Genomic DNA, 22,118 nt, shown 5'->3' with positions numbered 1-22,118 from the left:
TTCTGTCCACCAAAAGGAAGAAATGCTAATGGGATCTCTCACTGCGCTGAGATCTTGGTGATAATGACCACCGATCTTCTACATTACACATGCAGGCTGTGCTTCCTGCTTGGTAGTGCTTGTGATTTAACCACTTCAGCTCCGGAAGGTTTACAAATAGAGCTTTCTTTTGGTGGTATTTGATCACCTCTGCGGTTTTTAGATATTGCGCTATTAACAAGAAAAGAGCGACAATTTTGAAAAAAAAAAAACAATATTTTTTACTTTTACTTAAAAAAATTTAAGAAATCCAATTTTTTTTTATCAAATATGCAAAAAGTATTGCAGCGCTCAAATAAAATAAAGTGCAAAACATATTAAAGTGCATCAGTTGTATACATTGTCCCCGTGATGGGTTGTAACATACAATATAACGATTGTTCATTCAAAAAATTCAAAAGTTCATAAAAATATCCCAGTGCAAATGATGAATCGTAAAAGTTCCCACGTGTAGCTGTGTCCACCACCATGAAGAGGCTCATGGTGTAGTATGAGCCTCTTCCTTTTTTTTTTTTCAAATATGACTTTTATTGTAAAGGTTGAACCAGAAAATCAGCACAATACAGTGTAATGTAACCAAAATATGCAGAACACGAAGGTAAACAACAAGTAAGTAGGCACGAAGCACGCGTGGACGTGCTGCTAGTACAAAGGTCAAAACATAAACTGAAACATCAACAGAAAGAGAATAAAAGCATCATGTAAGCATCGACAAATTCAAAAAAACAATTTTCCGGGGCACCAATCCCCCGTGGAGGTACTCGATGTTGTTGTGCGTCAGCACTAGGTAAGTGGTAGTGACCAGTGCAGACTCAGCGTCTGCGCAGCATATTTCCAGTACAAGGCTCAGAAAGTAAGGCTAAGATAACAAAAGAGAAAAGAAGTGAGAACAAGAAAGAGAAAGAGGTGTATAGGCAGGGGGGGGACAAACACACAGCCACAGGGCAGCCACAGGGAGGGAAAGGGGGGAGGGAAGGAAGGGGGGGGGAAGGGGAAGGGGGGGACCGCTCCGCACTGGGTCCTGGGGACCACTCCCTCCTCGGACGGCTCTCCCGTCCGGGTTCAGGAGCCCAACAGAGACTTTCCCCGTTCGGACAGGACGAAGACCTTCCAGTATCCCCAAACCTTCTCATATTTCTCACGTTGGTGGAGCGCCGTGAGAGTCAAAGCCTCTAGTCTATTTATCTCGATCAACCTCTGCATGCAGTCCCTGATGGTGGGCGATCGGGAGGTCTTCCAGTACTGCGGAATGCAGTATTTTGCTGCACAAAGGACATGGGGCACAATAGATTGTTTATATTTCCTCAGAGGGATGCTGGTTCGTTGCAAGAGAAAAAATTCTGGTGTGTCCGGAATAGTATGTTCGGTTAGGTCACGCAACAGGGAGCCCACCGCGGACCAAAAGTCTTGCAGTTTCGGGGAGGACCAAAATACGTGTAGCAGAGTACCTCTGTCTTCCTGACAGCGCCAACAGGTATCGGAGGTCCCTGGAAAAATTTTGCTCAGACGGGAAGGGACCCTGTACCACCTGGTGAGTAACTTATAGTTGGACTCCTGCAGTTTGGTACAGGTCGGCGTCTTCAGAGCTATGGTACAGACGTTGAGCTTCTGCGTCGGTGAGAGGGAAATCTGGAGATCCTGTTCCCATTTGGAGAGGAAGGGAGGGGTGAAATCCTCCGCCGGAGAGATTAGAAGGTGATATGCCTGAGACAGCGTGTGTGGGAGCATCCCCTCACCCTCACATAATACCTCAAAAGGACTCAATTCCCTGTTGAAAAGGTCCGGTTCAGGTAGGGAGAGGAGGAAGTGGTGTAGTTGCACTGCTGGCCAAAAGGTGAGTGCAAAGCGCCCCGCTGGGTCCGATAGCTCCGCTATGGAGGGCCAACCGCCCGGGCACGTAAAGCGAGATGCCACTCTCCTATCACGGTCCACCAGTGGTTGGAAGGTTCGACCCATCAGGCCCGGAGGGAACGCCGGATTTCCCAAAATCGGAAATAGCGGAGAAGTGGCAGAAGAAATGGCGGGGTAAAGGAGGACCGGGGCCAGCACAGAAAGGGTAACCCCAATCGTAGGGTGGGACGTAAGAGCGGGTGGCCAGTGTCCTTTACACCAGGGGGCGCCCCCTAGGGGTATCGAAGATTGCGCCAGTTCCAGGCCGACCCACAACTTACTGGCGGAGTGCCTGCGCCAGTCTAGGAGGCGGTCGAGATGCGTCGCCTGATAGTACTTGTGTACATCCGGCAGGGCCAGGCCACCACAGTGTTTGGGCAACGTCAAAAGTGCCCGGGACAATCGTGGGGAGCCCGACGCCCAAATGAACCGTATGAACAGGGAGTGCATCTGTCTAAAAAAGGCGGACGGTAGCTTAATCGGGAGAGCTTGAAGCAGGTACAAAACCTTAGGGAGGACCGACATCTTCAGCAGATTGCACCTCCCGAACCATGAATGAAGCCAGGTTGACCAGGACTCGAGGAGTTGGTGGACTGTAACAAGTGATGGGGCAAAATTAAGGTCGTAAAGTTTTGAGATGGTCGGCGCCATGCGGGTGCCCAAGTACGTAAGCGCCCCCCTGGTCCAGCGGAAAGGTAGTGAGGAGGAGATGGAGGCCATTAAGGTCGGGGGGATAGCGACTCCCATTGCCTCTGACTTACCGAAGTTGATCTTAAGGTTTGCATGTGTACCGTACAGCGCCAACTCCCTAAGAAGGTTAGGCGCAGAGACGACAGGGTTGGACAAGGAGAACATCATGTCGTCTGCGTACGCAGAGACGTTACACTCAAACTCCCCAATGGTAAGTCCGGTGATGTCCGAATTCGCCCTCACCCTACAGAGAAAAGGCTCCAGGGATAGGGCGAAAAGTAGGGGGGAGAGAGGGCATCCCTGGCGAGTGCCATTGGAGATCGAGAAGGAGTTCGAGAGGACTCCATTGCACTTTACCTGTGCAGTCGGGCTGGAGTAAAGATGCCCTATCCAGGAGAGCATGGTGGAACCGAGGCCTACGGAACGCAAGGTGGATGTCATGAACCTCCAGCTGTCCCGGTCGAAGGCCTTTTCGGCATCTGTGTTTAGAAAAACGCAAGGGGTATTGGTTGACCGGGCAACATGAATGAGGTTGAGGACCTTGGTCGTGTTATCTCGGGCCTCTCTGGATGGAATGAAGCCGACCTGGTCAAGATGGACCAGACGGGACATGTAAGGTCCGAGTCGGTTCGCCAAAATTTTGGCGAACACTTTCAGGTCCACATTTAATAGCGAGATCGGGCGATAACTGGCGCAGGCAGAGGGGTCCTTCCCCTCCTTCGGGATGAGGGAGATGTGTGCCCGAAGAGAATCCCTCGGGAAAGCAGATTCCCCAGATTCCAGAAGGTTGGTCCCAGTGGGGGCCGAGAGTGGGTAGGAAAGTGGTGAAGTAGGGGAATGTGAAGCCGTCAGGCCCAGGGGCCTTACCCGCTTTAAAGGAGCCTAGAGCGCCCTGTAGCTCCAGCAGTGAGATCGGGGATTCCAGCCACAGTCTTCCGCTGAGAGGGTAGGCAAGTGCGCTGAGGCTATATACTCCTCTAGATGAGACGCCGGGGATACTGAGGGAGGAAGATTGTACAAGGTGGAAAAGAAGTCGCGGAAGGTCGTGGCAATCTGCTTTGGGAGAGCGACCCGCTGTCCCGATGGTGATTGAATGTGCGGAACATAGTTAGCCAGCCTCTGTGCCCGAATGGAGGACGCCAGTAGTCGGCCACATTTGTCGCCTGAAAGATAGAATTTCTGACGAGCTCTTTGTAAGTCAGCTTTAGCTTTCATAAAGAGGATGTCTTGAACCTTTTGGCGGAGAGCAATCAGTTCTTGTTCCAACTCTCTCGAAAAGGAGCGCTTGTGTCTTGTTTCCAGGGCATGGATCTCTCCCAACAGCTGCTCCAGCATCTGCTGACGCTGTTTCTTGAGACGGGAGCCGTGCTTAATAAAAAGTCCGCGCATCACCGTCTTGTGCGCCTCCCAAATCATGCCCGCGTCACAGTCATCCGGGTTATTTACCCGAAAAAACTCGGAGAGCTTGCGTTGGATCTCAGCCTGTACTTCGGTATTCTGGAGGAGTGAGTCACTCAAGCGCCAGATTCTGGACCCCATCTCCGATTCCTCAGTCAGGGAATAAGTCAGGGAGATGGGCGCGTGATCCGAAAAGGTGATGGATCCTATCGAGGTGGATTTTACCGCGTGGAGTTGGCGGTGTGGCACCATAAAATAGTCGATGCGAGAATACGTCCGATGGGGTGGGGAGTAGAACGAGTAGTCCCGTTACCCACCATGCTGAAGTCTCCAGACATCCACTAGCTGTGCACTATGGAGGGCTTGTAAGAACCTCTTCCGATGCCCATGGGGGATCGAGGACGTCCCCGAGGAGGTATCCACAGTTGGCACCAAGGGCAAGTTGAGGTCGCCCCCCAGAATGAGCTGTCCCTCCTGAAATGTGGTCAACTTCTCCAAAACGCCCACCATGAAGGAGGCCTGTCCCTCGTTAGGAGCGTAAATGCACGCAAAGGTGAGGCGAGCCGGGCCCAGTGTCCCCTTCAAAAACAGAAAACGGCCCGCAGGGTCCACCAAAGTCCCCTCACAATGCCAGGGAACCTTGGCAGACAGGAGGATTGAAACTCCCTTGGATTTTGCCACGGTGTTAGTGGCATGGTATGCGAAGGGATAGAAGCGGTTCTTAAGGAGTGGAAGGCGATCGTCCCGAAAGTGGGTCTCCTGAATGAAAGCTACATCAGCCCTGTTACGGCGTACTTCATTGAGGAGGACTTTCCGCTTTTCGGGGACGTTGAGCCCCTTGGTGTTTAAAGAGACTATGTGAATGGTGTCCATGAGCCCGTACGGAGCGGAACTACACACAAACAGTAAGGGGGAGGGGGTGGGGGAGGAAAGAGAGTAGGGGATCGGAGAGGGAAGGAACGGTATTAGAAAGGAAGAGAAAAAGTGCGAGGGAAAGAAGAAGTAAGAGGAGTGGAAAATGTAGCAAAACTAAAGAGCAGAGATAACTGCACGAGCGCCGGAAGGCAAGGAGCCCACCAGGCGTCAACCTACTGGGGGTCGAGAGTTGGAGAAGGACAGACCAAGAAGTAAAAAAAAAAAGGGGAACCTGAGTCCAGCCGTCCAACCCACCCAGCATTGTGTATGTGGACAGAAGGGAGAGTAGAAAGTAGGAGGCGAAGGGTAAAGGGTACCACCATGAGAATGACAGATATACTAGTGAGTGTCGCAGGGAGGAAAGACGTCAGAGATAGCAAGACGGAGGAACAGCGTGTCCGGAAGAAGGGAGCAGACAGAGAACCCCGCAAGGCACGTCCAGAACCCACAGCAACATCAAAAGGCACATAACAAAACAGTTAGTGTAACCAAGGCTGTCTGCACCCCCTCCAAGTGGCCCACAAGAGACCAGGGGTCAAGTAACCCCCCCCGCTCTGGGGCTTGCGAGGACCGCAGGAGCGAACAGCAATATAAACAGTAAAACAAGTACACATATCCCCACGAGAGTCACAACAGGCCCTCCCAACCCCCCCTCCACCCCACACAACGTACAGGGAATTCACAGGAGACCATCCCCAGGAACCCATCCCCGGGACCCCGTGAGCAGCACAGCGGATGGTAGTGTAGGCCGCGGATGCGGCGGGTGCATGAAGTGGGGGCATCTCATAGGCCTGCAATGTAAGTCTTGGTGGGGTCCCGACCCAAGCACCACAATACTGTGGACAATGGGGGAAGTAGGAGGGGTAGCCGCAAGTCAATGGGAGACAACAGGGACAGTCCGGGCAGGTAGGTATAGCAGGGGTACCCGCGGGGGGGGGGGGGGGCACGGACAACAAGAAAACCTGAGCCAAGTGGGTATCAGCAGGGCAAAGTGAAGGAAACAGGGATCATTTCAGCCAGCTGGTGGTTCATCTCAGGGCATCAAAGGCAGCAGAGTTCGGAGAGCGTATACAGTCAAGGTTCTCTGTGTGCTTCAGGTGCTCGGGGCCTAGAGTTCCGACGAGACCGTTGAGGACGGGGAGAGCCTAGAAAGTTCCCAGAAGAAGGCGGTCTGCGATCCGACGGTCGGGGCAGTAGAAGGAGCCAGTTGGGCACTTGGATGGGGTCAGCTTCCAAAAAGGCAAAGAGTGCAGGGAGCTCCGCCTGGGAGCGGAGTGTGAAAGATGAGTTCGGCTTGCGGAAGGTGACAGAGAGCGGGTATCCCCATCTGTAGGTGGCGCCGCTGCTGCGGGCCAAATCCAGCAGAGGTCTTAACAAGGCCCGGCGGTATAACGTGGCTCTGGAAAGGTCCGGCATCAGCTTGAGGGCCGCTCCATCAAAGTCCAGGGTGCCCACATCCCACGCTTTCCGGATGATAAGCTCACGGTGGGCAAACCTGTGCAGGCGGCATAATACGTCACGTGGCCTGTCCGGGTCCGAGGAGCGCGGACCAAGTGCCCTGTGCAGGCGGTCGAAGTCCATGTGGGGGGGTAGAGCCTCCCCTAAAAGTTGTGCAAAGATCGCAGTGACCGTGGCTGGAAGGTCGACAGCGGCCGTGGCCTCAGGCAGCCCCTTAATCCGGACATTGTTCCGCCGGCTACGGTCCTCCAAATCCTCCATGTGGATTTGCATGGCCATGGTTACCTGCCATGGTTACCTCTTCCTGGGGACTGCAGCGCCGCCTCCACCGAAGCCAGGCGTCCATCCATAGCCTGTACAGTGTTCTCCCCCGCCAACACTCGGGAACTTTTACGATTCATCATTTGCACAGGGATATTTTTATGAACTTTTGATTTTTTTGAGTGAACAATCGTTATATTGTATGTTACAACCCATCACTGGGACAATGTATACAATTGATGCACTTTAATATGTTTTGCACTTTATTTTATTTGAGCACTGCAATCCTTTTTGTATATTTGACATTTTAGTGTATGTATATATTGTGCGCTTTTTTGCTAGCAGCTTTTCACTTGGATCATAAGCGCTGATTCACAGTCTTAAATTTATTTTTATCAGTTTTTAGGCCAAATTGTATTCTGCTACATATTCTTGGTAAACAAAATCCCAAAAAGCGTATATTAATTTGTGTGCGCTAAAAGTTATCGCGTTTACAAACTATGGGAAAGATTTTTTATTGTTTTTATTAGTAATGGCGGCGATCAGTAATTTTTAGCGGGACTGCGACATTGCGGCGGACAAATCTGATACTAAGTGACACTTTTTGGGGACCAGTGACACCAATACCAATCCATGCTAAATACCATGCACTGTTACTGTATAAAAGACACTGGCAGGGAAGGGTTTAATACTGGGGAGGATCAAGGGGTTAATTGTTCTCCTAAATTGTGCTTGCTAACTGTGGGGGGAGGGACACAGAGATCGGTGTTTCAGCTTAGCTGAGACACACAATCTCACTGTGCCTGTCTGACAGGAGAGCCGCCTGTCTTGTTTACATAGGCAGGCAGCCCTCCTGTCAGTTTCCCTGAAAATCGCAGAAGGCCGGCGGCGATCACGCCTGCTCCTCCCGCGGTCTGGCTTCCACTGTGTTTTATCACATGCACATAATCGCATAGATCTTTGTGATTATGCACAGCCGAGCTGCCCTGCCGCAGTAAATCTGCGTGGGGGGGTCAGCAAGTGGTTAAGCCAACAGGGCTGCTGTTAGGAATCATGGGGCCCCAGTCCATACAGTGTGTACCGCTGTCTGTTCAACAATGGCCGGACTAATGATCGGCTTCCATTGGACAGTCCTGCTGGAGAAGCCGCATTGATCAGTACATGAAGTCAATGGCTGCAGCCCTGTGTGTTCCTGGGGGAGTCCCAACTGTTGGACTACAATAAGCAGGAGACATCCCTACAGTTTTATCGCTTGTGTGGATGTGGGGATCTGTCAGTTTTTTCATCCCACTGCGGTGAATGAAATAAAACTGCGCATGAATACCCAGCTTAACTCCTCCTCCCTCTCAATGTAAACTCATCGTTCTGCTTATCCTAATCAATAAAGATTTCAACATTTTGTATTTGGTTTTATCTCAGCATTTGTACAACAAGGGTGCGACCTGAACTCTGCTGATACTCTGGAGGCTGAAATATGTATAGTGAACTCATTAAAATGATATACTTAAAAAATATAGAGTGGGTGTTCTGCAGGAGCAGGGGGATGAGTCCGGTGGGCTGCTATGTCCTGGTCACTATATGATAGAAGGAATCTTCTTCTGCTCCTGCAGCCCCCATACAGAGCCCAGAACACAACTGTCCACATGACTACTTCCAGTGACAATGCTGGGGGTGGCAGTTATTGGGACAGCAGCTCTGCCAGCCTGCCTTGGGCAATGCTTTAGTTGACAGTTGGGCTGCCTGTCAGGTCTGTGCATCTCCTCCACACCTGATACCTGTCACCTTCAAACCTGATTGGCTGCCCAATGGTCAACTGAAGAGTCAGGCAACTGTCACATTCTGGCTGTTAATTGCAAGCCAGTTTAGTTTATTTTCAGCCCGCCAACAGGAAGGATCCCAATGCAGAGATTTCCCTTCATTATCTGTTCTGTAAAAGCAGCAAGAATTGGGAAGAAATCTCTCCAATGTGATCTCAGTCCCCATCCTAGACCGTTGTCACCAAATGCCGTGTCCCCATCAGAAGATTTCCCCTCTATCCCTTTTCTATTTCTCTACTCTATCCAGTGACCCCAGTGTATATAGTATATACAGTATGTGGGGGGCATTCTGTACATTATATTCCTCTACAGTGCCTGCATTATATATCTCTATTATAATACTTACCTAAAGCATCTTTTCCCGCTCTCTCCGATGTTGATCTCTCTTGGATGATATTCAGAGGTTCAACTCTATCTTTCATATTAGGCCGCCTATCTGCCCTTTGCTCACCCCTTTGTGGGGCAGTAACCAAGGGCTGTGCGGCTGGCTGGGGGTCCTCGGCCGAGGATCCCGCCCCTTTCTCTAATGATCCCTCTAGGTTGGTGTACAGAGGGGGAGCTTTGTTTTTTTTCTTTAAAAGCCGTCTAATTGCTCCAAACAGACCCCTTTGTGGGGCAGTAACCGGGGTCTGTGCGGCTGGCTGGTGGTCTTCCATTGGAAGTCCAGCTGTCTTCTGTGCTGGCTGATCTTGGATTATTTGCACAGGTAGATCTCGGTTTGGTTTAAACCACTTCATCTCTCAATATATGATAAGATTGAAGAGCAACACAAAACGCTTCCTTCTCTCTGCAAACACTCTCTGAGCTTCCAACTGCCAACTCTGCCTTTTTATAGACCTCACAGGTCACATGACTTTGGCTTGCTGCCAATTTCTGGGAGTAGCTGGGGATGTCACCAGGGCCGTTCTATTTTTAGATCACCAACTGAAAAATTCAAATCTGCTGGCAGGAAAACAACCAGGCAAACAGCCATTTTTTTTTTTAATGAGAATTTCTGTGGCTGAAAAAAAGGATTTGTAACCACTTGAAAGCATTTTTCTGACACTCTTGTTTAAATGTAGAAATCAGCATTTTTTTGGGTACAAAGTTACTTAAAACCCCCAAACACTATAATATATTTATTTATTTATTTATTTATTTATTTCTATTAGAGGCCCTAGAGAATAAAATGGTGGTCCTTGTAATGTTTTATGTCACACGGTATTTGTGTAGCGGTTTTTCAAACACAGCTTTTTTTTTTTTAAATGCATTTTAATTAATTTTAATGCAAAAAAAAAAAACACTATACAGGTGCATCTCATAAAATTATATTATCATCAAAAAGTTAATTTATTTCAGTAATTTAATTCAAAAACTGAATTTCATATATTTTATAAAGATGTGATACACACAGAGTGATATGTTTCACGCATTTCTTTCTTTTAGTTTTGATGCTTAAGGCTTACAGCTAGTGACACCCCAAAATTCAGTATCTCAGAAAATGTGAATATTACATAAGACTACTGTAATAAAAAAAAAAAAGGGATATTTAATACAGAAATGTTGGATTAGTGAAAAGTATACATGTACAGTATAGTATGCATTACACAGTGTAGTAAGACAACATTTCTGTATTAAAAATCCCTTTTTTTTATTAGTCTTATATATAATATTCAAATTTTCTGAGAAACTAAATTTTGGGGTGTCACTCGCTGTAAGCCATAATCATCAAAATTAAAAGAAATAAATGCTTGTAATTTATCACTTTGTGTGTAAGACATCTATATAAAATATAGGAGTTTACCTTTTTGAATTGAATTACTGAAATAAATTGACATTTTGGTGATTATTATAATGTTATGAGATGCACCTGTATGACCCAATTTTTTGGTAAAATATAAAAGATGTTACGGCGAGTAAATAGATACCTAACATGTTACACTTTAAAATTGCGCACGTTTGTGAAATGGAGACAAACTACAATTCTTTAAAAATCTTCAAAAGCAATGCTTTAATAAATGTTACATGTTAGCAGTTTAGAGTTACAGAGGAGTTCTGGTGCTAGAATTATTGTTCTCTCTCTAATGATCACATGTGTGGTGCAAACACTGTTTACATATCCGTGTGTGACTGATGTATGCGTTCACTTCTGCATGCAAGCAGATTGCGTTTTTTCTACACCGTCCCTTTAACTGCTTCCCGCAAAATGACGTACCTGTACCTGTCCCTATAGAGATTTTTAAGTACCGAAGTTCTTCGCCATTTCACGAGTGTGCGTAATTTTAAACCTTAACATGTTAGGTATCTATTTACTCGGCGTGACATCATCTTTCACGTTATACAAGAAAATTGGGCTAACTTTACTGTTTATTTTTTTTTTTAGTTCAGTGAAGTGTATTTTTGTTCCAAAAAAAATTGCGTTTGAAAGACCGCTGCGCAAATACCATGTGACAAAAAAATAGTTCAACAAACGCCATTTTATTCTCCAGAGTCTTTGCTAAAAAAAAAAAAAAAAAAACGATATAATGTTTGGGGGTTCTAAGTAATTTTCTAGCAATAAATACCGCTTCTCTCCTAACACACAGTCACTGAACGTTGTCACCCTAGGACAGGAAGTCTGTTGCTAGCGGGCTCAGCTGGGTAAAATAATAGAAAAAAGTCTGAAAAAAGTAAACTAATGCAGGCACCCCATGTAAGGCCTGGTAAGCTGCAGTATATTATATTTTTGCTCTTTGGTATAGATACTTTAAATGCCTCTGGGTTAGATTTTAGCAAAAGCTGTTATCGGGTGGAGTTCTAAATGGGAGGAAATCGCCAGCTTTATGACTAATAAAATGGACATAAGAAGTCCTGAATGGTGTGCAGATTTTATAGAATGTTTTTATACTAATGAGCTAACAAAATGAAGGCTGAAGAAAAAAAAACATGTACCTTTTTAATGTTGAGGACCCATCCATGTCTCACTCCTCTGACACATCAATATTTTCTTCCAGGTTCTGTACAGCGGCCATTTCCTATGCCTGCTGCAGGCTGTCACTTCTTTCTCTGGAGACATCCTCTGATTCCATCCCTCCGCTGTTCATACGCAAGGTAATTCTGTACAATCGGGCCGCGAGCATTCGCAGGACAATGTTAAAATGACTGTAAAAAATGTTTTCTATTAAAATAACAAACATGGAATACTTACCTGCTCTGTGCAGTTGGTTTTGCACAGGGGTAGCCCCTATCCTCCCTGGCTGGAGCTCCTGGCCCCTCCCTCCTTTTGAGCACCCCCACAGCAAGCATCTTGTTATGGGGGCACCAGAGCCGAGCCGCAGCTCCGTGAATTAATTTAGCATGGAGCTGCTGTTCTGCTCCGCCCCCACTACTGTGTCTCATCCAAACAGGAGAGATAGTACCGGATGAAGCACTTGGGGACATCGTTGGATAGAGATAGGCTCAGGTAAGTATTGGGGGGGGGGCTGCTGCACACAGAAGGCTTTTAATCTTAATGCATAGAATGCCCCTTCTGCCTTTACAACCACTGTAACCACTTCCGGACCGCCCACCGTCTATTTATGTCAGTATTTTGATGATAAATACCGGGGTTATGGCAGCAGATAGCAGCCATAATCCCGGTATTTTTTTAAATGACGGGCGGTCCGCTTTAACATTTGGGTGGTTCCAGAGGCGGATTCGCCGCTGGATCACATTTATGGGCGGCGGGAGAGGTGTCCCCCCTTCCGCCCCTTCCTGGTCATTTTACACGCTTTACGGACCCTCCGGTAGCTGGGAAAATGATCCGGTCTGCTGTCCCCTGAGGCAGGAAGTTGAGTGAGGGCAAGATGGTCCCCACTCCACTCTATGGCCTTGGAGGACCAGAGCGACGTCATACATCACTTCCTAGCAACGGATTTAAAGAGCCCATTTTTTTTTCATCATGGAAAAAAATACTTTTTTTTTTCTTTTTTAGTGTAGATGTGAGGTGTGAAGTCTTTTTGACCCCCTGATCTCACATTAAAGAGGACCTCTCCTGCTTATTTCTATTACAAGGGATGTTTACGTTCCCTGTAATAGGAATAAAAGTGATCCAAAAATGTATTTATTTTTTTAAAAGGACAGTGTAAAAATAAAAGATTAATAGATAGGAAAATAAAAAATGAAAGTGGGGGGGGGGGGGGGGGTATAAGCACTGCGCTCCTGGGTTATAGCAAAAAATATAAACTCTTGAAAAAAAATCCTTCACAAGTTTAGGTCTTTAAATATATGTGGTAGATTCCTCCGCCTCCAATTTTGTGATCCAAAACAAAAATGAAAGCGCCCCGCCCCCGTTAGCTCGCGCACAGAAGCGATTGCATACGCAAGTCACGCCCACATATGTAAACGGAGTTCAAACTACACATGTGAGGTATCGCTGCGATCATTAGAGTGAGAGCAATAATTCTATCCCCCGACCTCCTCTGTAACTCTAAATTGGTAACCTGTAGAAATGTTTAAAAACGTCACCTATGGAGATTTTTAGGTAGCAATGTTTGTCGCCATTCCACGAGCGTGCGCAATTTTGTAGCATGACACGTTGGGTATCTATTTACTCGGCGTAACATTATCTTTCACATTATGGAAAAAAATTGGGCTAACTTTATTGTTTTCTTATTTTATAATTCAAAAAATGTATTTTTTCCATAAACAATTGCGTTTGTAAGACCTCCACGCAAATACGGTGTGATAAAAAATATTGCAACGATCTCCATTTTATTTTCTAGGGTCTCTGCTAAAAAATATATATAATGTTTGGGGGTTCCAAGTAGTTTTCTAGTAAAAAAATCTGATTTTTAACTTGTAAACAACAAGTGTCAGAAAAAGGTGCCGTCCAGAAGTGGTTACTTTAAAAGTATAAATGTACTGTGTGCTTTGCACTGTGCAGTATTGTGGCTGTTTTCATTTTCTCTAGGGGGATGACAAGGGGTGCCGCCACAAGGTGCGTCCAGCAGCAATCACTGCAGGTAATAGCTAGCTGTGCAGAGAGCCGCGAATAGATGTGGCCACTGGAGACCCGCCTAAATCGCCGGTGTAAATGTAGCCTTAACCACTTTAACCACTTTACCACCGGAGGATTTTGCTGTCTTCCGTCCAGGCCACTTTTTGCGATTCGGCGCTGTGCGACTTCAACTGACAATTGCGCGGTCGTGCGACGCCGTACCCAAATGAAATTTACGTCCTTTTTTTCCCACAAACAGAGCTTTCTTTTGGTGGTATTTGATCACCTGTGCGATTTTTACTTTTTGCGCTATAAACAAAAAAAGAGCATTTATTTTGAAAAAATAATAATATTTTTAACATTTTTTTATATGAAATTCCCCCCAAAAAAGATGTAAAAACCAATTTTTTAAAAAATTTTTGGCCAATTTGTTTTCTGCTACCTATGTTTGGTAAAAAAAATCACAATAAGCGTATTTTGATTGGTTTGCGGAAAAGTTATTGCGTTTACTAACAAAGGGAAAGATTTCTGTCATTTTTGGTGTTTTTTTTTTAACGCGTAATGGCGGCGATCTGCGATTTTTTTTGTGGGACTGCGACATTGCGGCGGACAGATCGGACCCTTGACTGACATTTTTGACACTTTTGGGGTTACCAGTGACATTACTGCAGTAATCAGTGCTATATATATGCACTGTTACTGTAAAAATGACACTGGCAGGGAAGGGGTTAATTTTATTGGAGAGGGAGGGGTTAATGTATGCCTGGTGCTTACTGACGTGTAGGGGGGGAGGTGACTGAGTGAGTCATGGACAGATCGGATGTCCAGCTATGCTGAACAGTCCGATCTGTCACTCCCTGTCACTATGGAGATCCGCCCGCTTGTGTTTACACAGGCGGGCGGATCTCCACACTAGATCCCCGGCGATCGGGGCAGAGCAGCGGCGATCGCCGCTGCTCCTCCCCTGGCCCGACTCCCGCTGTGAATGAAAACAGCGGGAGCGAGCCTCCGGCGGCGCGCAAGCGCCGCCCAGAAGGGGGAGTGTCTGACGACGTTAATACTACGTCGTCAGACGATAACGAACCACTTTGCCGCAGTACTATTACCGTACTCGGTCGGCAAGTGGTTAAGAACGGAAGGATTTGCCCCCTTCCTGACCAAGCCCTATTTTGTGATTCGACACTGAGTTACTTTAACGGACAATTGCGCGGTCGTGCGATGCTGTACCCAAATAAAATTTATGTCTTTTTTTCCCACAAATAGAGCTTTCTTTTGGTGGTATTTGATCACCTGTGCGATTTATTTTTTTTATTTTTTGCGCTATAAACAAAATAAGAGCAACAATTTTGAAGAAAAAAAAAAACAATATTTTTCACATTCTGCTAAATGACATTCTCAAAAAAAAAAAAAAAAAAAATGAAAAAATGTTAACATTATAGGCCAATTTGTTTTCTGCTACATATTTTTGGTAAAAAAAAAAATTGCAATAAGCGTATTGCGATTGGTTTGCGCAAAGGTTATCGCGTCTACAAACTACGGGAAAGATTTGTCATTTTTATAGATTTTTTTTTCTTACTAGTAATGGCGGCAATCTGCGATTTTTGCGGGACTGCGACATTGCAGCGGACAGATCGGACCCCTGACTGACATGTTTGACACTTTTGGAGGGACCAGTGGCATTACTACAGTAATCAGTGCTAAAAATATGCATTGTTACTATAATAATGACATTGGCAGGGAAGGGGTTAACATTGTGGGTGATCAAGGGGTAAAATGTGGGCCTAGGGGAGTGATTCTAACTGTGGGGGGCGTGCCTTGTGAAATGACCATAGAGACATGCGATCCTATATAGAAGGATCACAGGAGCTCTATGATCATTCCAGAGAGAAGAACGGTCGGCTGTGTTTACAATAGCTGACCGTTCTTCTCTCTCGGCGGGGAGCGATCGCGGGTGTCAGGAGGCAATCGGAGCCGCCTGCCCCCTGCATTGTCTTCCCCGCCCCCTAGCCTTCCTAGAGCGAACGCTGTACATGTATGGCGATTTGTCTGGGAGCAGCTGCCTGCCGCAGTACATCTGCGGTGGGTGGTCGTAAACTGGTTAAACTGAATGCACAATAGTGCGTTGAAACCATGTTTTTCATTGCATAGAAATCAGACCATGGAAACCAGGGCACCCCAATGTATCTGTATGGTGGGAACGGGGAACATAGAGAATATTTGTTTTTGCATCCTAGCTTTGAGCCTGCATTAACCGCCTAAGGACCTCCCCAGGTACATATACTGCCGCAGGGCAGCCCTTAAGCGCCAGATTATGTACCTGTACATGATTTTTTTCTTTGGCTCTGGGGCGCATGCGCACGCTGCTGGAGCCCCGCTACCGCTGTGATTGGACACAGCGCGAGCCAATCAGTGGGTCCGGTGGATCGGTTAGCCACGAGAAACCTGGTAATCGTTCCGAGAGAGGCAGAACGGCGGTCTGCCCATGTAAACAAGGCAGATCACCATTCTACTAGTAAGGAAGACAGAGATCTTGTGTTTCTGCTAAGCAGGAACACAAATCTCTGTCTTCCTTCAGTTAAACCATTCCCCACCCAGTAAGAAAGCACTACCTTGGAGCACATTTAACCGTTCAAGCGCCCCTGATGTTAACCCCTGCCCTGTCAGTGCCATTAGTACAGTGACAGTGCAATTTTAATTTTTTTTCCAATTGTCAGTGTATTATTTGTTACTGGTGCCCAAAAAGTGTCAGGTTTGTCCGCTGCAATGTCGCAGTCCAACTAAAAATCTCTGATCGCCGCCATTACTAGTAAAAAAATAAAAAGCCCATAAATATTTCCCCTAGATTGTAGACGCTAATACTTTTGTGCAAACCAATCAATATACACTTATTGGGATTTATTTTTTACCAGAAGTATGTAGCAGAATACATATTGGAATAAATTGATGAAGAGATTCGATTTTTTTTTTGGGTACAGCGTCTCATCACTGCGAAATTGTCAGTTAAAAGAATGCAGTGCTGTATTGAAAAAATGGCCTAATCAGGAAAGTGGGTGAACCTTCCGGAGCTGAAGTGGTTAATCAATGATAATCAACGCCCCTGGTGTAAACAAACCCTAATTGTTGATTCTCCATTATTGAGAACCCATACAGGGAGCATGAAACCATCATTTGGAATGGTAATGACTAGAGCAGAGCAGAGCTCCACTGCTGATTCTGATCCACTTTACTTTATTCGGAAAGCAATGTCTGTTATCCATGGTGGAGATTTAAATGGCGGAGATACCATGGCGGAGATATCCATGCTGGAGATATCCATGCTGGAGATATCTATGGTGGAGATATCTATAGTGGAGATATCTATGGTGAAGATTTCCATGGTGGAGATTTCTATGGTGGAGATTTCTATGGTGGACATATTCATGGTGGAGATATCTATGGTGGAGATATCTATGGTGGAGATATCTATGGTGGAGATTTCTATGGTGGAGATTTCTATGTCCGTGGTGGAGATATCCATGGTGTAGATTTCTATTTCTATGGTGGAGATTTCTATGGTGGAGATTTCTATGGTGAAGATTTCTATGGTGGAGATTTCTATGGTGGAGATATCCATGGTGGAGATATCCATGGTGGAGATATCCATGGTGGAGATCTCTATGGTGGAAATTTCTATGTCCATGGTGGAGATATCCATGGTGTAGATTTCTATGTCCATGGTGGAGATGTCTATGCTGGAGATATCTATGGTGGAGATTTCTATGGTGGAGATTTCTATGGTGGAGATTTCTATGGTGGAGATTTCTATGGTGGAGATATCTATGGTGGAGATATCTATGGTGGAGATATGTGTGTAATAAACATTTCTTGGTTCACAGATACAGCACCTCTTACCCAGACTGGTCCTGGAAACAAGAAGAGAAGGCGTAATGGAGGAAGAGATAGACACCCCGATTGTGTTCAGTGCCCTCCCCCTTCCTGCTGCAGAGTGGAAAGAAGCAGCGCTGTCTCTATGGCGCCAGACACGTGTCCAGGAACTTTTTAAAAATAATTTATTCCAGGTACAGCTTTGTATTTTCAGGGACAGAATTTATCCAATGACAGGATCTCAGGACACACGCAAAAGAGGTCAACTTTTAACATGTCAGACCAAAAATTAGAAATATAAATAGATGATTTAGTCCCCGTTCACACTAAGGCGACCTGTGAGGCGACCTGGTCGCCTCACAGGTCGCCGTAGGTCGCCTTCCATAGGGAAGCTGCGGACCCGTTCTAATAGAACACAAGTCGCTCCAACTTAGAAAAAGGGTCCGGAGCTTCTTTGGGGCGACCCGGAGGCGACCGCCATAGACTTCAATGTTATGAAGTCCGTGGCGGCCGATCCGAGGTCGCGGTGCGCTGCTCGCACCGCGACCTCGGAGGTCGCCCCCCCCCCCCCCCCCCAAGTCGGATCGCGGCAATGTGAACAGGGCCTTAGGATTGTTGCCATGGATAACTACACATCATTCTTCTCTATGTCTAAGCTGAATATCAGGAGAGTATAAAAGACACAAATGAATGAATGCAGCTCCGTATGCATGAATAGAGCCTTATATTTATTTCTTACAAGCAGTAGAAGTACATGAATTTGACTTAGAAATCAGCCTCTTACAGTGCCTGGGAGAGGGAAAGCAGCACAAAAGGACAGTCAGTTGGGCTGCAGTGCAAGGAGCATGCTGGTTCACACCAGTGTGATTTGATATGCGATTTGACAGTTCAAAATCAATCACACGACAAGTCGCACCCTTTGCCAGCATTGGAACCGTTCCAATCATTGTAACTTAAATTGCAGCGACTTTAAAAAAGGTTCCTGCTCTACTTTTTTGCTATTTCATTGCAACTTGCATAGACTTTAGTTAAATAAAAGTCACAAGCTGTAATGAAATTGGAGGCCCAAATCGCACTGATCTGCTTTCAAATCGTGCTGAAGTGGCGCAATTTCAAAGCCGCACTACAGGTAAAGAGATCCCGCTGCTCACAGGTGATATCCTCCGGCTATGGTACTCGGACTGCACTGCTCACAGGTGATATCCTCCGGCTATGGTACTCGGACTGCACTGCTCACAGGTGATATCCTCCGGCTATGGTACTCGGACTGCGCTGCTCACAGGTGATATCCTCCGGCTATGGTACTCGGACTGCACTGCTCACAGGTGATATCCTCCGGCTATGGTACTCGGACTGCGCTGCTCACAGATGATATCCTCCAGCTATGGTACTCGGACTGCGCTGCTCACAGGTGATATCCTCCGGCTATGGTACTCGGACTGCACTGCTCACAGGTGATATCCTCCGGCTATGGTACTCAGACTGCACTGCTCACAGGTGACATCCTCCGTCTATGGTACTCGGACCGCACTGCTCACAGGTGACATCCTCCGTCTATGGTACTCGGACTGCGCTGCTCACAGGTGATATCCTCCGTCTATGGTACTCGGACTGCGCTGCTCACAGGTGATATCCTCCGGCTATGGTACTCGGACTACACTGCTCACAGGTGATATCCTCCGGCTATGGTACTCGGACTGCGCTGCTCACAGGTGATATCCTCCGTCTATGGTACTCGGACTGCGCTGCTCACAGGTGATATCCTCCGGCTATGGTACTCGGACTGCACTGCTCACAGGTGATATCCTCCGGCTATGGTACTCGGACTGCGCTGCTCACAGGTGATATCCTCCGGCTATGGTACTCGGACTGCACTGCTCACAGGTGACATCCTCCGGCTATGGTACTCGGACTGCACTGCTCACACGTGATATCCTCCGGCTATGGTACTCGGACCGCGCTGCTCACAGGTGACATCCTCCGGCTATGGTACTCGGACTGCACTGCTCACAGGTGATATCCTCCGGCTATGGTACTCGGACTGCACTGCTCACAGGTGATATCCTCCGGCTATGGTACTCGGACTTAGCTGCTCACAGGTGATATCCTCCGGCTATGGTACTCGGACTGCACTGCTCACAGGTGATATCCTCCGGCTATGGTACTCGGACTGCGCTGCTCACAGATGATATCCTCCAGCTATGGTACTCGGACTGCGCTGCTCACAGGTGATATCCTCCGGCTATGGTACTCGGACTGCACTGCTCACAGGTGATATCCTCCGGCTATGGTACTCAGACTGCACTGCTCACAGGTGACATCCTCCGTCTATGGTACTCGGACCGCACTGTTTACAGGTGACATCCTCCGTCTATGGTACTCGGACTGCGCTGCTCACAGGTGATATCCTCCGGCTATGGTACTCGGACTACACTGCTCACAGGTGATATCCTTCCTCCGGCTATGGTACTCGGACTGCGCTGCTCACAGGTGATATCCTCCGGCTATGGTACTCGGACTGCGCTGCTCACAGGTGATATCCTCCGGCTATGGTACTCGGACTGCACTGCTCACAGGTGATATCCTCCGGCTATGGTACTCGGACTGCGCTGCTCACAGGTGATATCCTCCAGCTATGGTACTCGGACTGCACTGCTCACAGGTGACATCCTCCGGCTATGGTACTCGGACTGCACTGCTCACACGTGATATCCTCCGGCTATGGTACTCGGACTGCGCTGCTCACAGGTGACATCCTCCGGCTATGGTACTCGGACTGCACTGCTCACAGGTGATATCCTCCGTCTATGGTACTCGGACTGCACTGCTCACAGGTGATATCCTCCGGCTATGGTACTCGGACTGCACTGCTCACAGGTGATATCCTCCGTCTATGGTACTCGGACTGCACTGCTCACAGGTGATATCCTCCGTCTATGGTACTCGGACTGCACTGCTCACAGGTGATATCCTCCGGCTATGGTACTCGGACTGCGCTGTTCACAGGTGATATCCTCCGTTTATGGTACTCGGACTGCACTGCTCACAGGTGATATCCTCCGGCTATGGTACTCGGACTGCGCTGCTCACAGATGATATCCTCCAGCTATGGTACTCTGACTGCGCTGCTCACAGGTGATATCCTCCGGCTATGGTACTCGGACTGCACTGCTCACAGGTGATATCCTCCGGCTATGGTACTCAGACTGCACTGCTCACAGGTGACATCCTCCGTCTATGGTACTCGGACCGCACTGCTCACAGGTGACATCCTCCGTCTATGGTACTCGGACTGCGCTGCTCACAGGTGATATCCTCCGGCTATGGTACTCGGACTACACTGCTCACAGGTGATATCCTCCGGCTATGGTACTCGGACTGCGCTGCTCACAGGTGATATCCTCCGGCTATGGTTCTCGGACTGCGCTGCTCACAGGTGATATCCTCCGGCTATGGTACTCGGACTGCGCTGCTCACAGGTGACATCCTCCGTCTATGGTACTCGGACTGCACTGCTCACAGGTGATATCCTCCGGCTATGGTACTCGGACTGCGCTGCTCACAGGTGATATCCTCCGTCTATGGTACTCGGACTGCACTGCTCACAGGTGATATCCTCCGGCTATGGTACTCGGACTGCACTGCTCACAGGTGATATCCTCCGGCTATGGTACTCGGACTGTGCTGCTCACAGATGATATCCTCCAGCTATGGTACTCGGACTGCGCTGCTCACAGGTGATATCCTCCAGCTATGGTACTCGGACTGCACTGCTCACAGGTGATATCCTCCGGCTATGGTACTCAGACTGCACTGCTCACAGGTGACATCCTCCGTCTATGGTACTCGGACCGCACTGCTCACAGGTGACATCCTCCGTCTATGGTACTCGGACTGCGCTGCTCACAGGTGATATCCTCCGGCTATGGTACTCGGACTACACTGCTCACAGGTGATATCCTCCGGCTATGGTACTCGGACTGCGCTGCTCACAGGTGATATCCTCCGGCTATGGTACTCGGACTGCACTGCTCACAGGTGATATCCTCCGGCTATGGTACTCGGACTGCGCTGCTCACAGGTGATATCCTCCAGCTATGGTACTCGGACTGCACTGCTCACAGGTGACATCCTCCGGCTATGGTACTCGGACTGCACTGCTCACACGTGATATCCTCCGGCTATGGTACTCGGACTGCGCTGCTCACAGGTGACATCCTCCGGCTATGGTACTCGGACTGCACTGCTCACAGGTGATATCCTCCGGCTATGGTACTCGGACTGCACTGCTCACAGGTGATATCCTCCGTCTATGGTACTCGGACTGCACTGCTCACAGGTGATATCCTCCGGCTATGGTACTCGGACTGCACTGCTCACAGGTGATATCCTCCGGCTATGGTACTCGGACTGCACTGCTCACAGGTGATATCCTCCGTCTATGGTACTCGGACTGCACTGCTCACAGGCGATATCCTCCGGCTATGGTACTCGGACTGCACTGCTCACAGGTGATATCCTCCGGCTATGGTACTCGGACTGCACTGCTCACAGGTGATATCCTCCGTCTATGGTACTCGGACTGCACTGCTCACAGGTGATATCCTCCGTCTATGGTACTCGGACTGCACTGCTCACAGGCGATATCCTCCGGCTATGGTACTCGGACTGCGCTGCTCACAGGTGATATCCTCCGTCTATGGTACTCGGACTGCACTGCTCACAGGTGATATCCTCCGGCTATGGTACTCGGACTGCACTGCTCACAGGTGATATCCTCCGGCTATGGTACTCGGACTGCGCTGCTCACAGATGATATCCTCCAGCTATGGTACTCGGACTGCGCTGCT

At 48.0% G+C, this 22,118-nt stretch overlaps 1 protein-coding gene across 1 annotated transcript in view; it reads left to right on the top strand.

The window, feature by feature from the left end:
• Positions 1-22,118, top strand: part of LOC309555642 (Fanconi anemia group A protein-like) — a gene marked incomplete at both ends in the record, with an annotated part of 83,788 nt that overhangs the window by 32,903 nt on the left and 28,767 nt on the right. The window contains 2 exons of the mRNA XM_082257678.1: positions 11,441-11,537; positions 17,280-17,462. Coding sequence (XP_082113804.1) covers positions 11,441-11,537; positions 17,280-17,462 — 280 coding nt within the window. The remainder of the gene's footprint in view (positions 1-11,440; positions 11,538-17,279; positions 17,463-22,118) is intronic.

This window comes from Pelophylax lessonae (assembly GCF_965119305.1).
Source record: "Pelophylax lessonae genome assembly, chromosome: 5".
Classification (NCBI taxonomy): domain Eukaryota; kingdom Metazoa; phylum Chordata; class Amphibia; order Anura; family Ranidae; genus Pelophylax; species Pelophylax lessonae.
The sequence above is the reverse complement of the archived record's forward strand: the minus strand, read 5'-3'. Positions and strand labels throughout refer to the sequence as shown.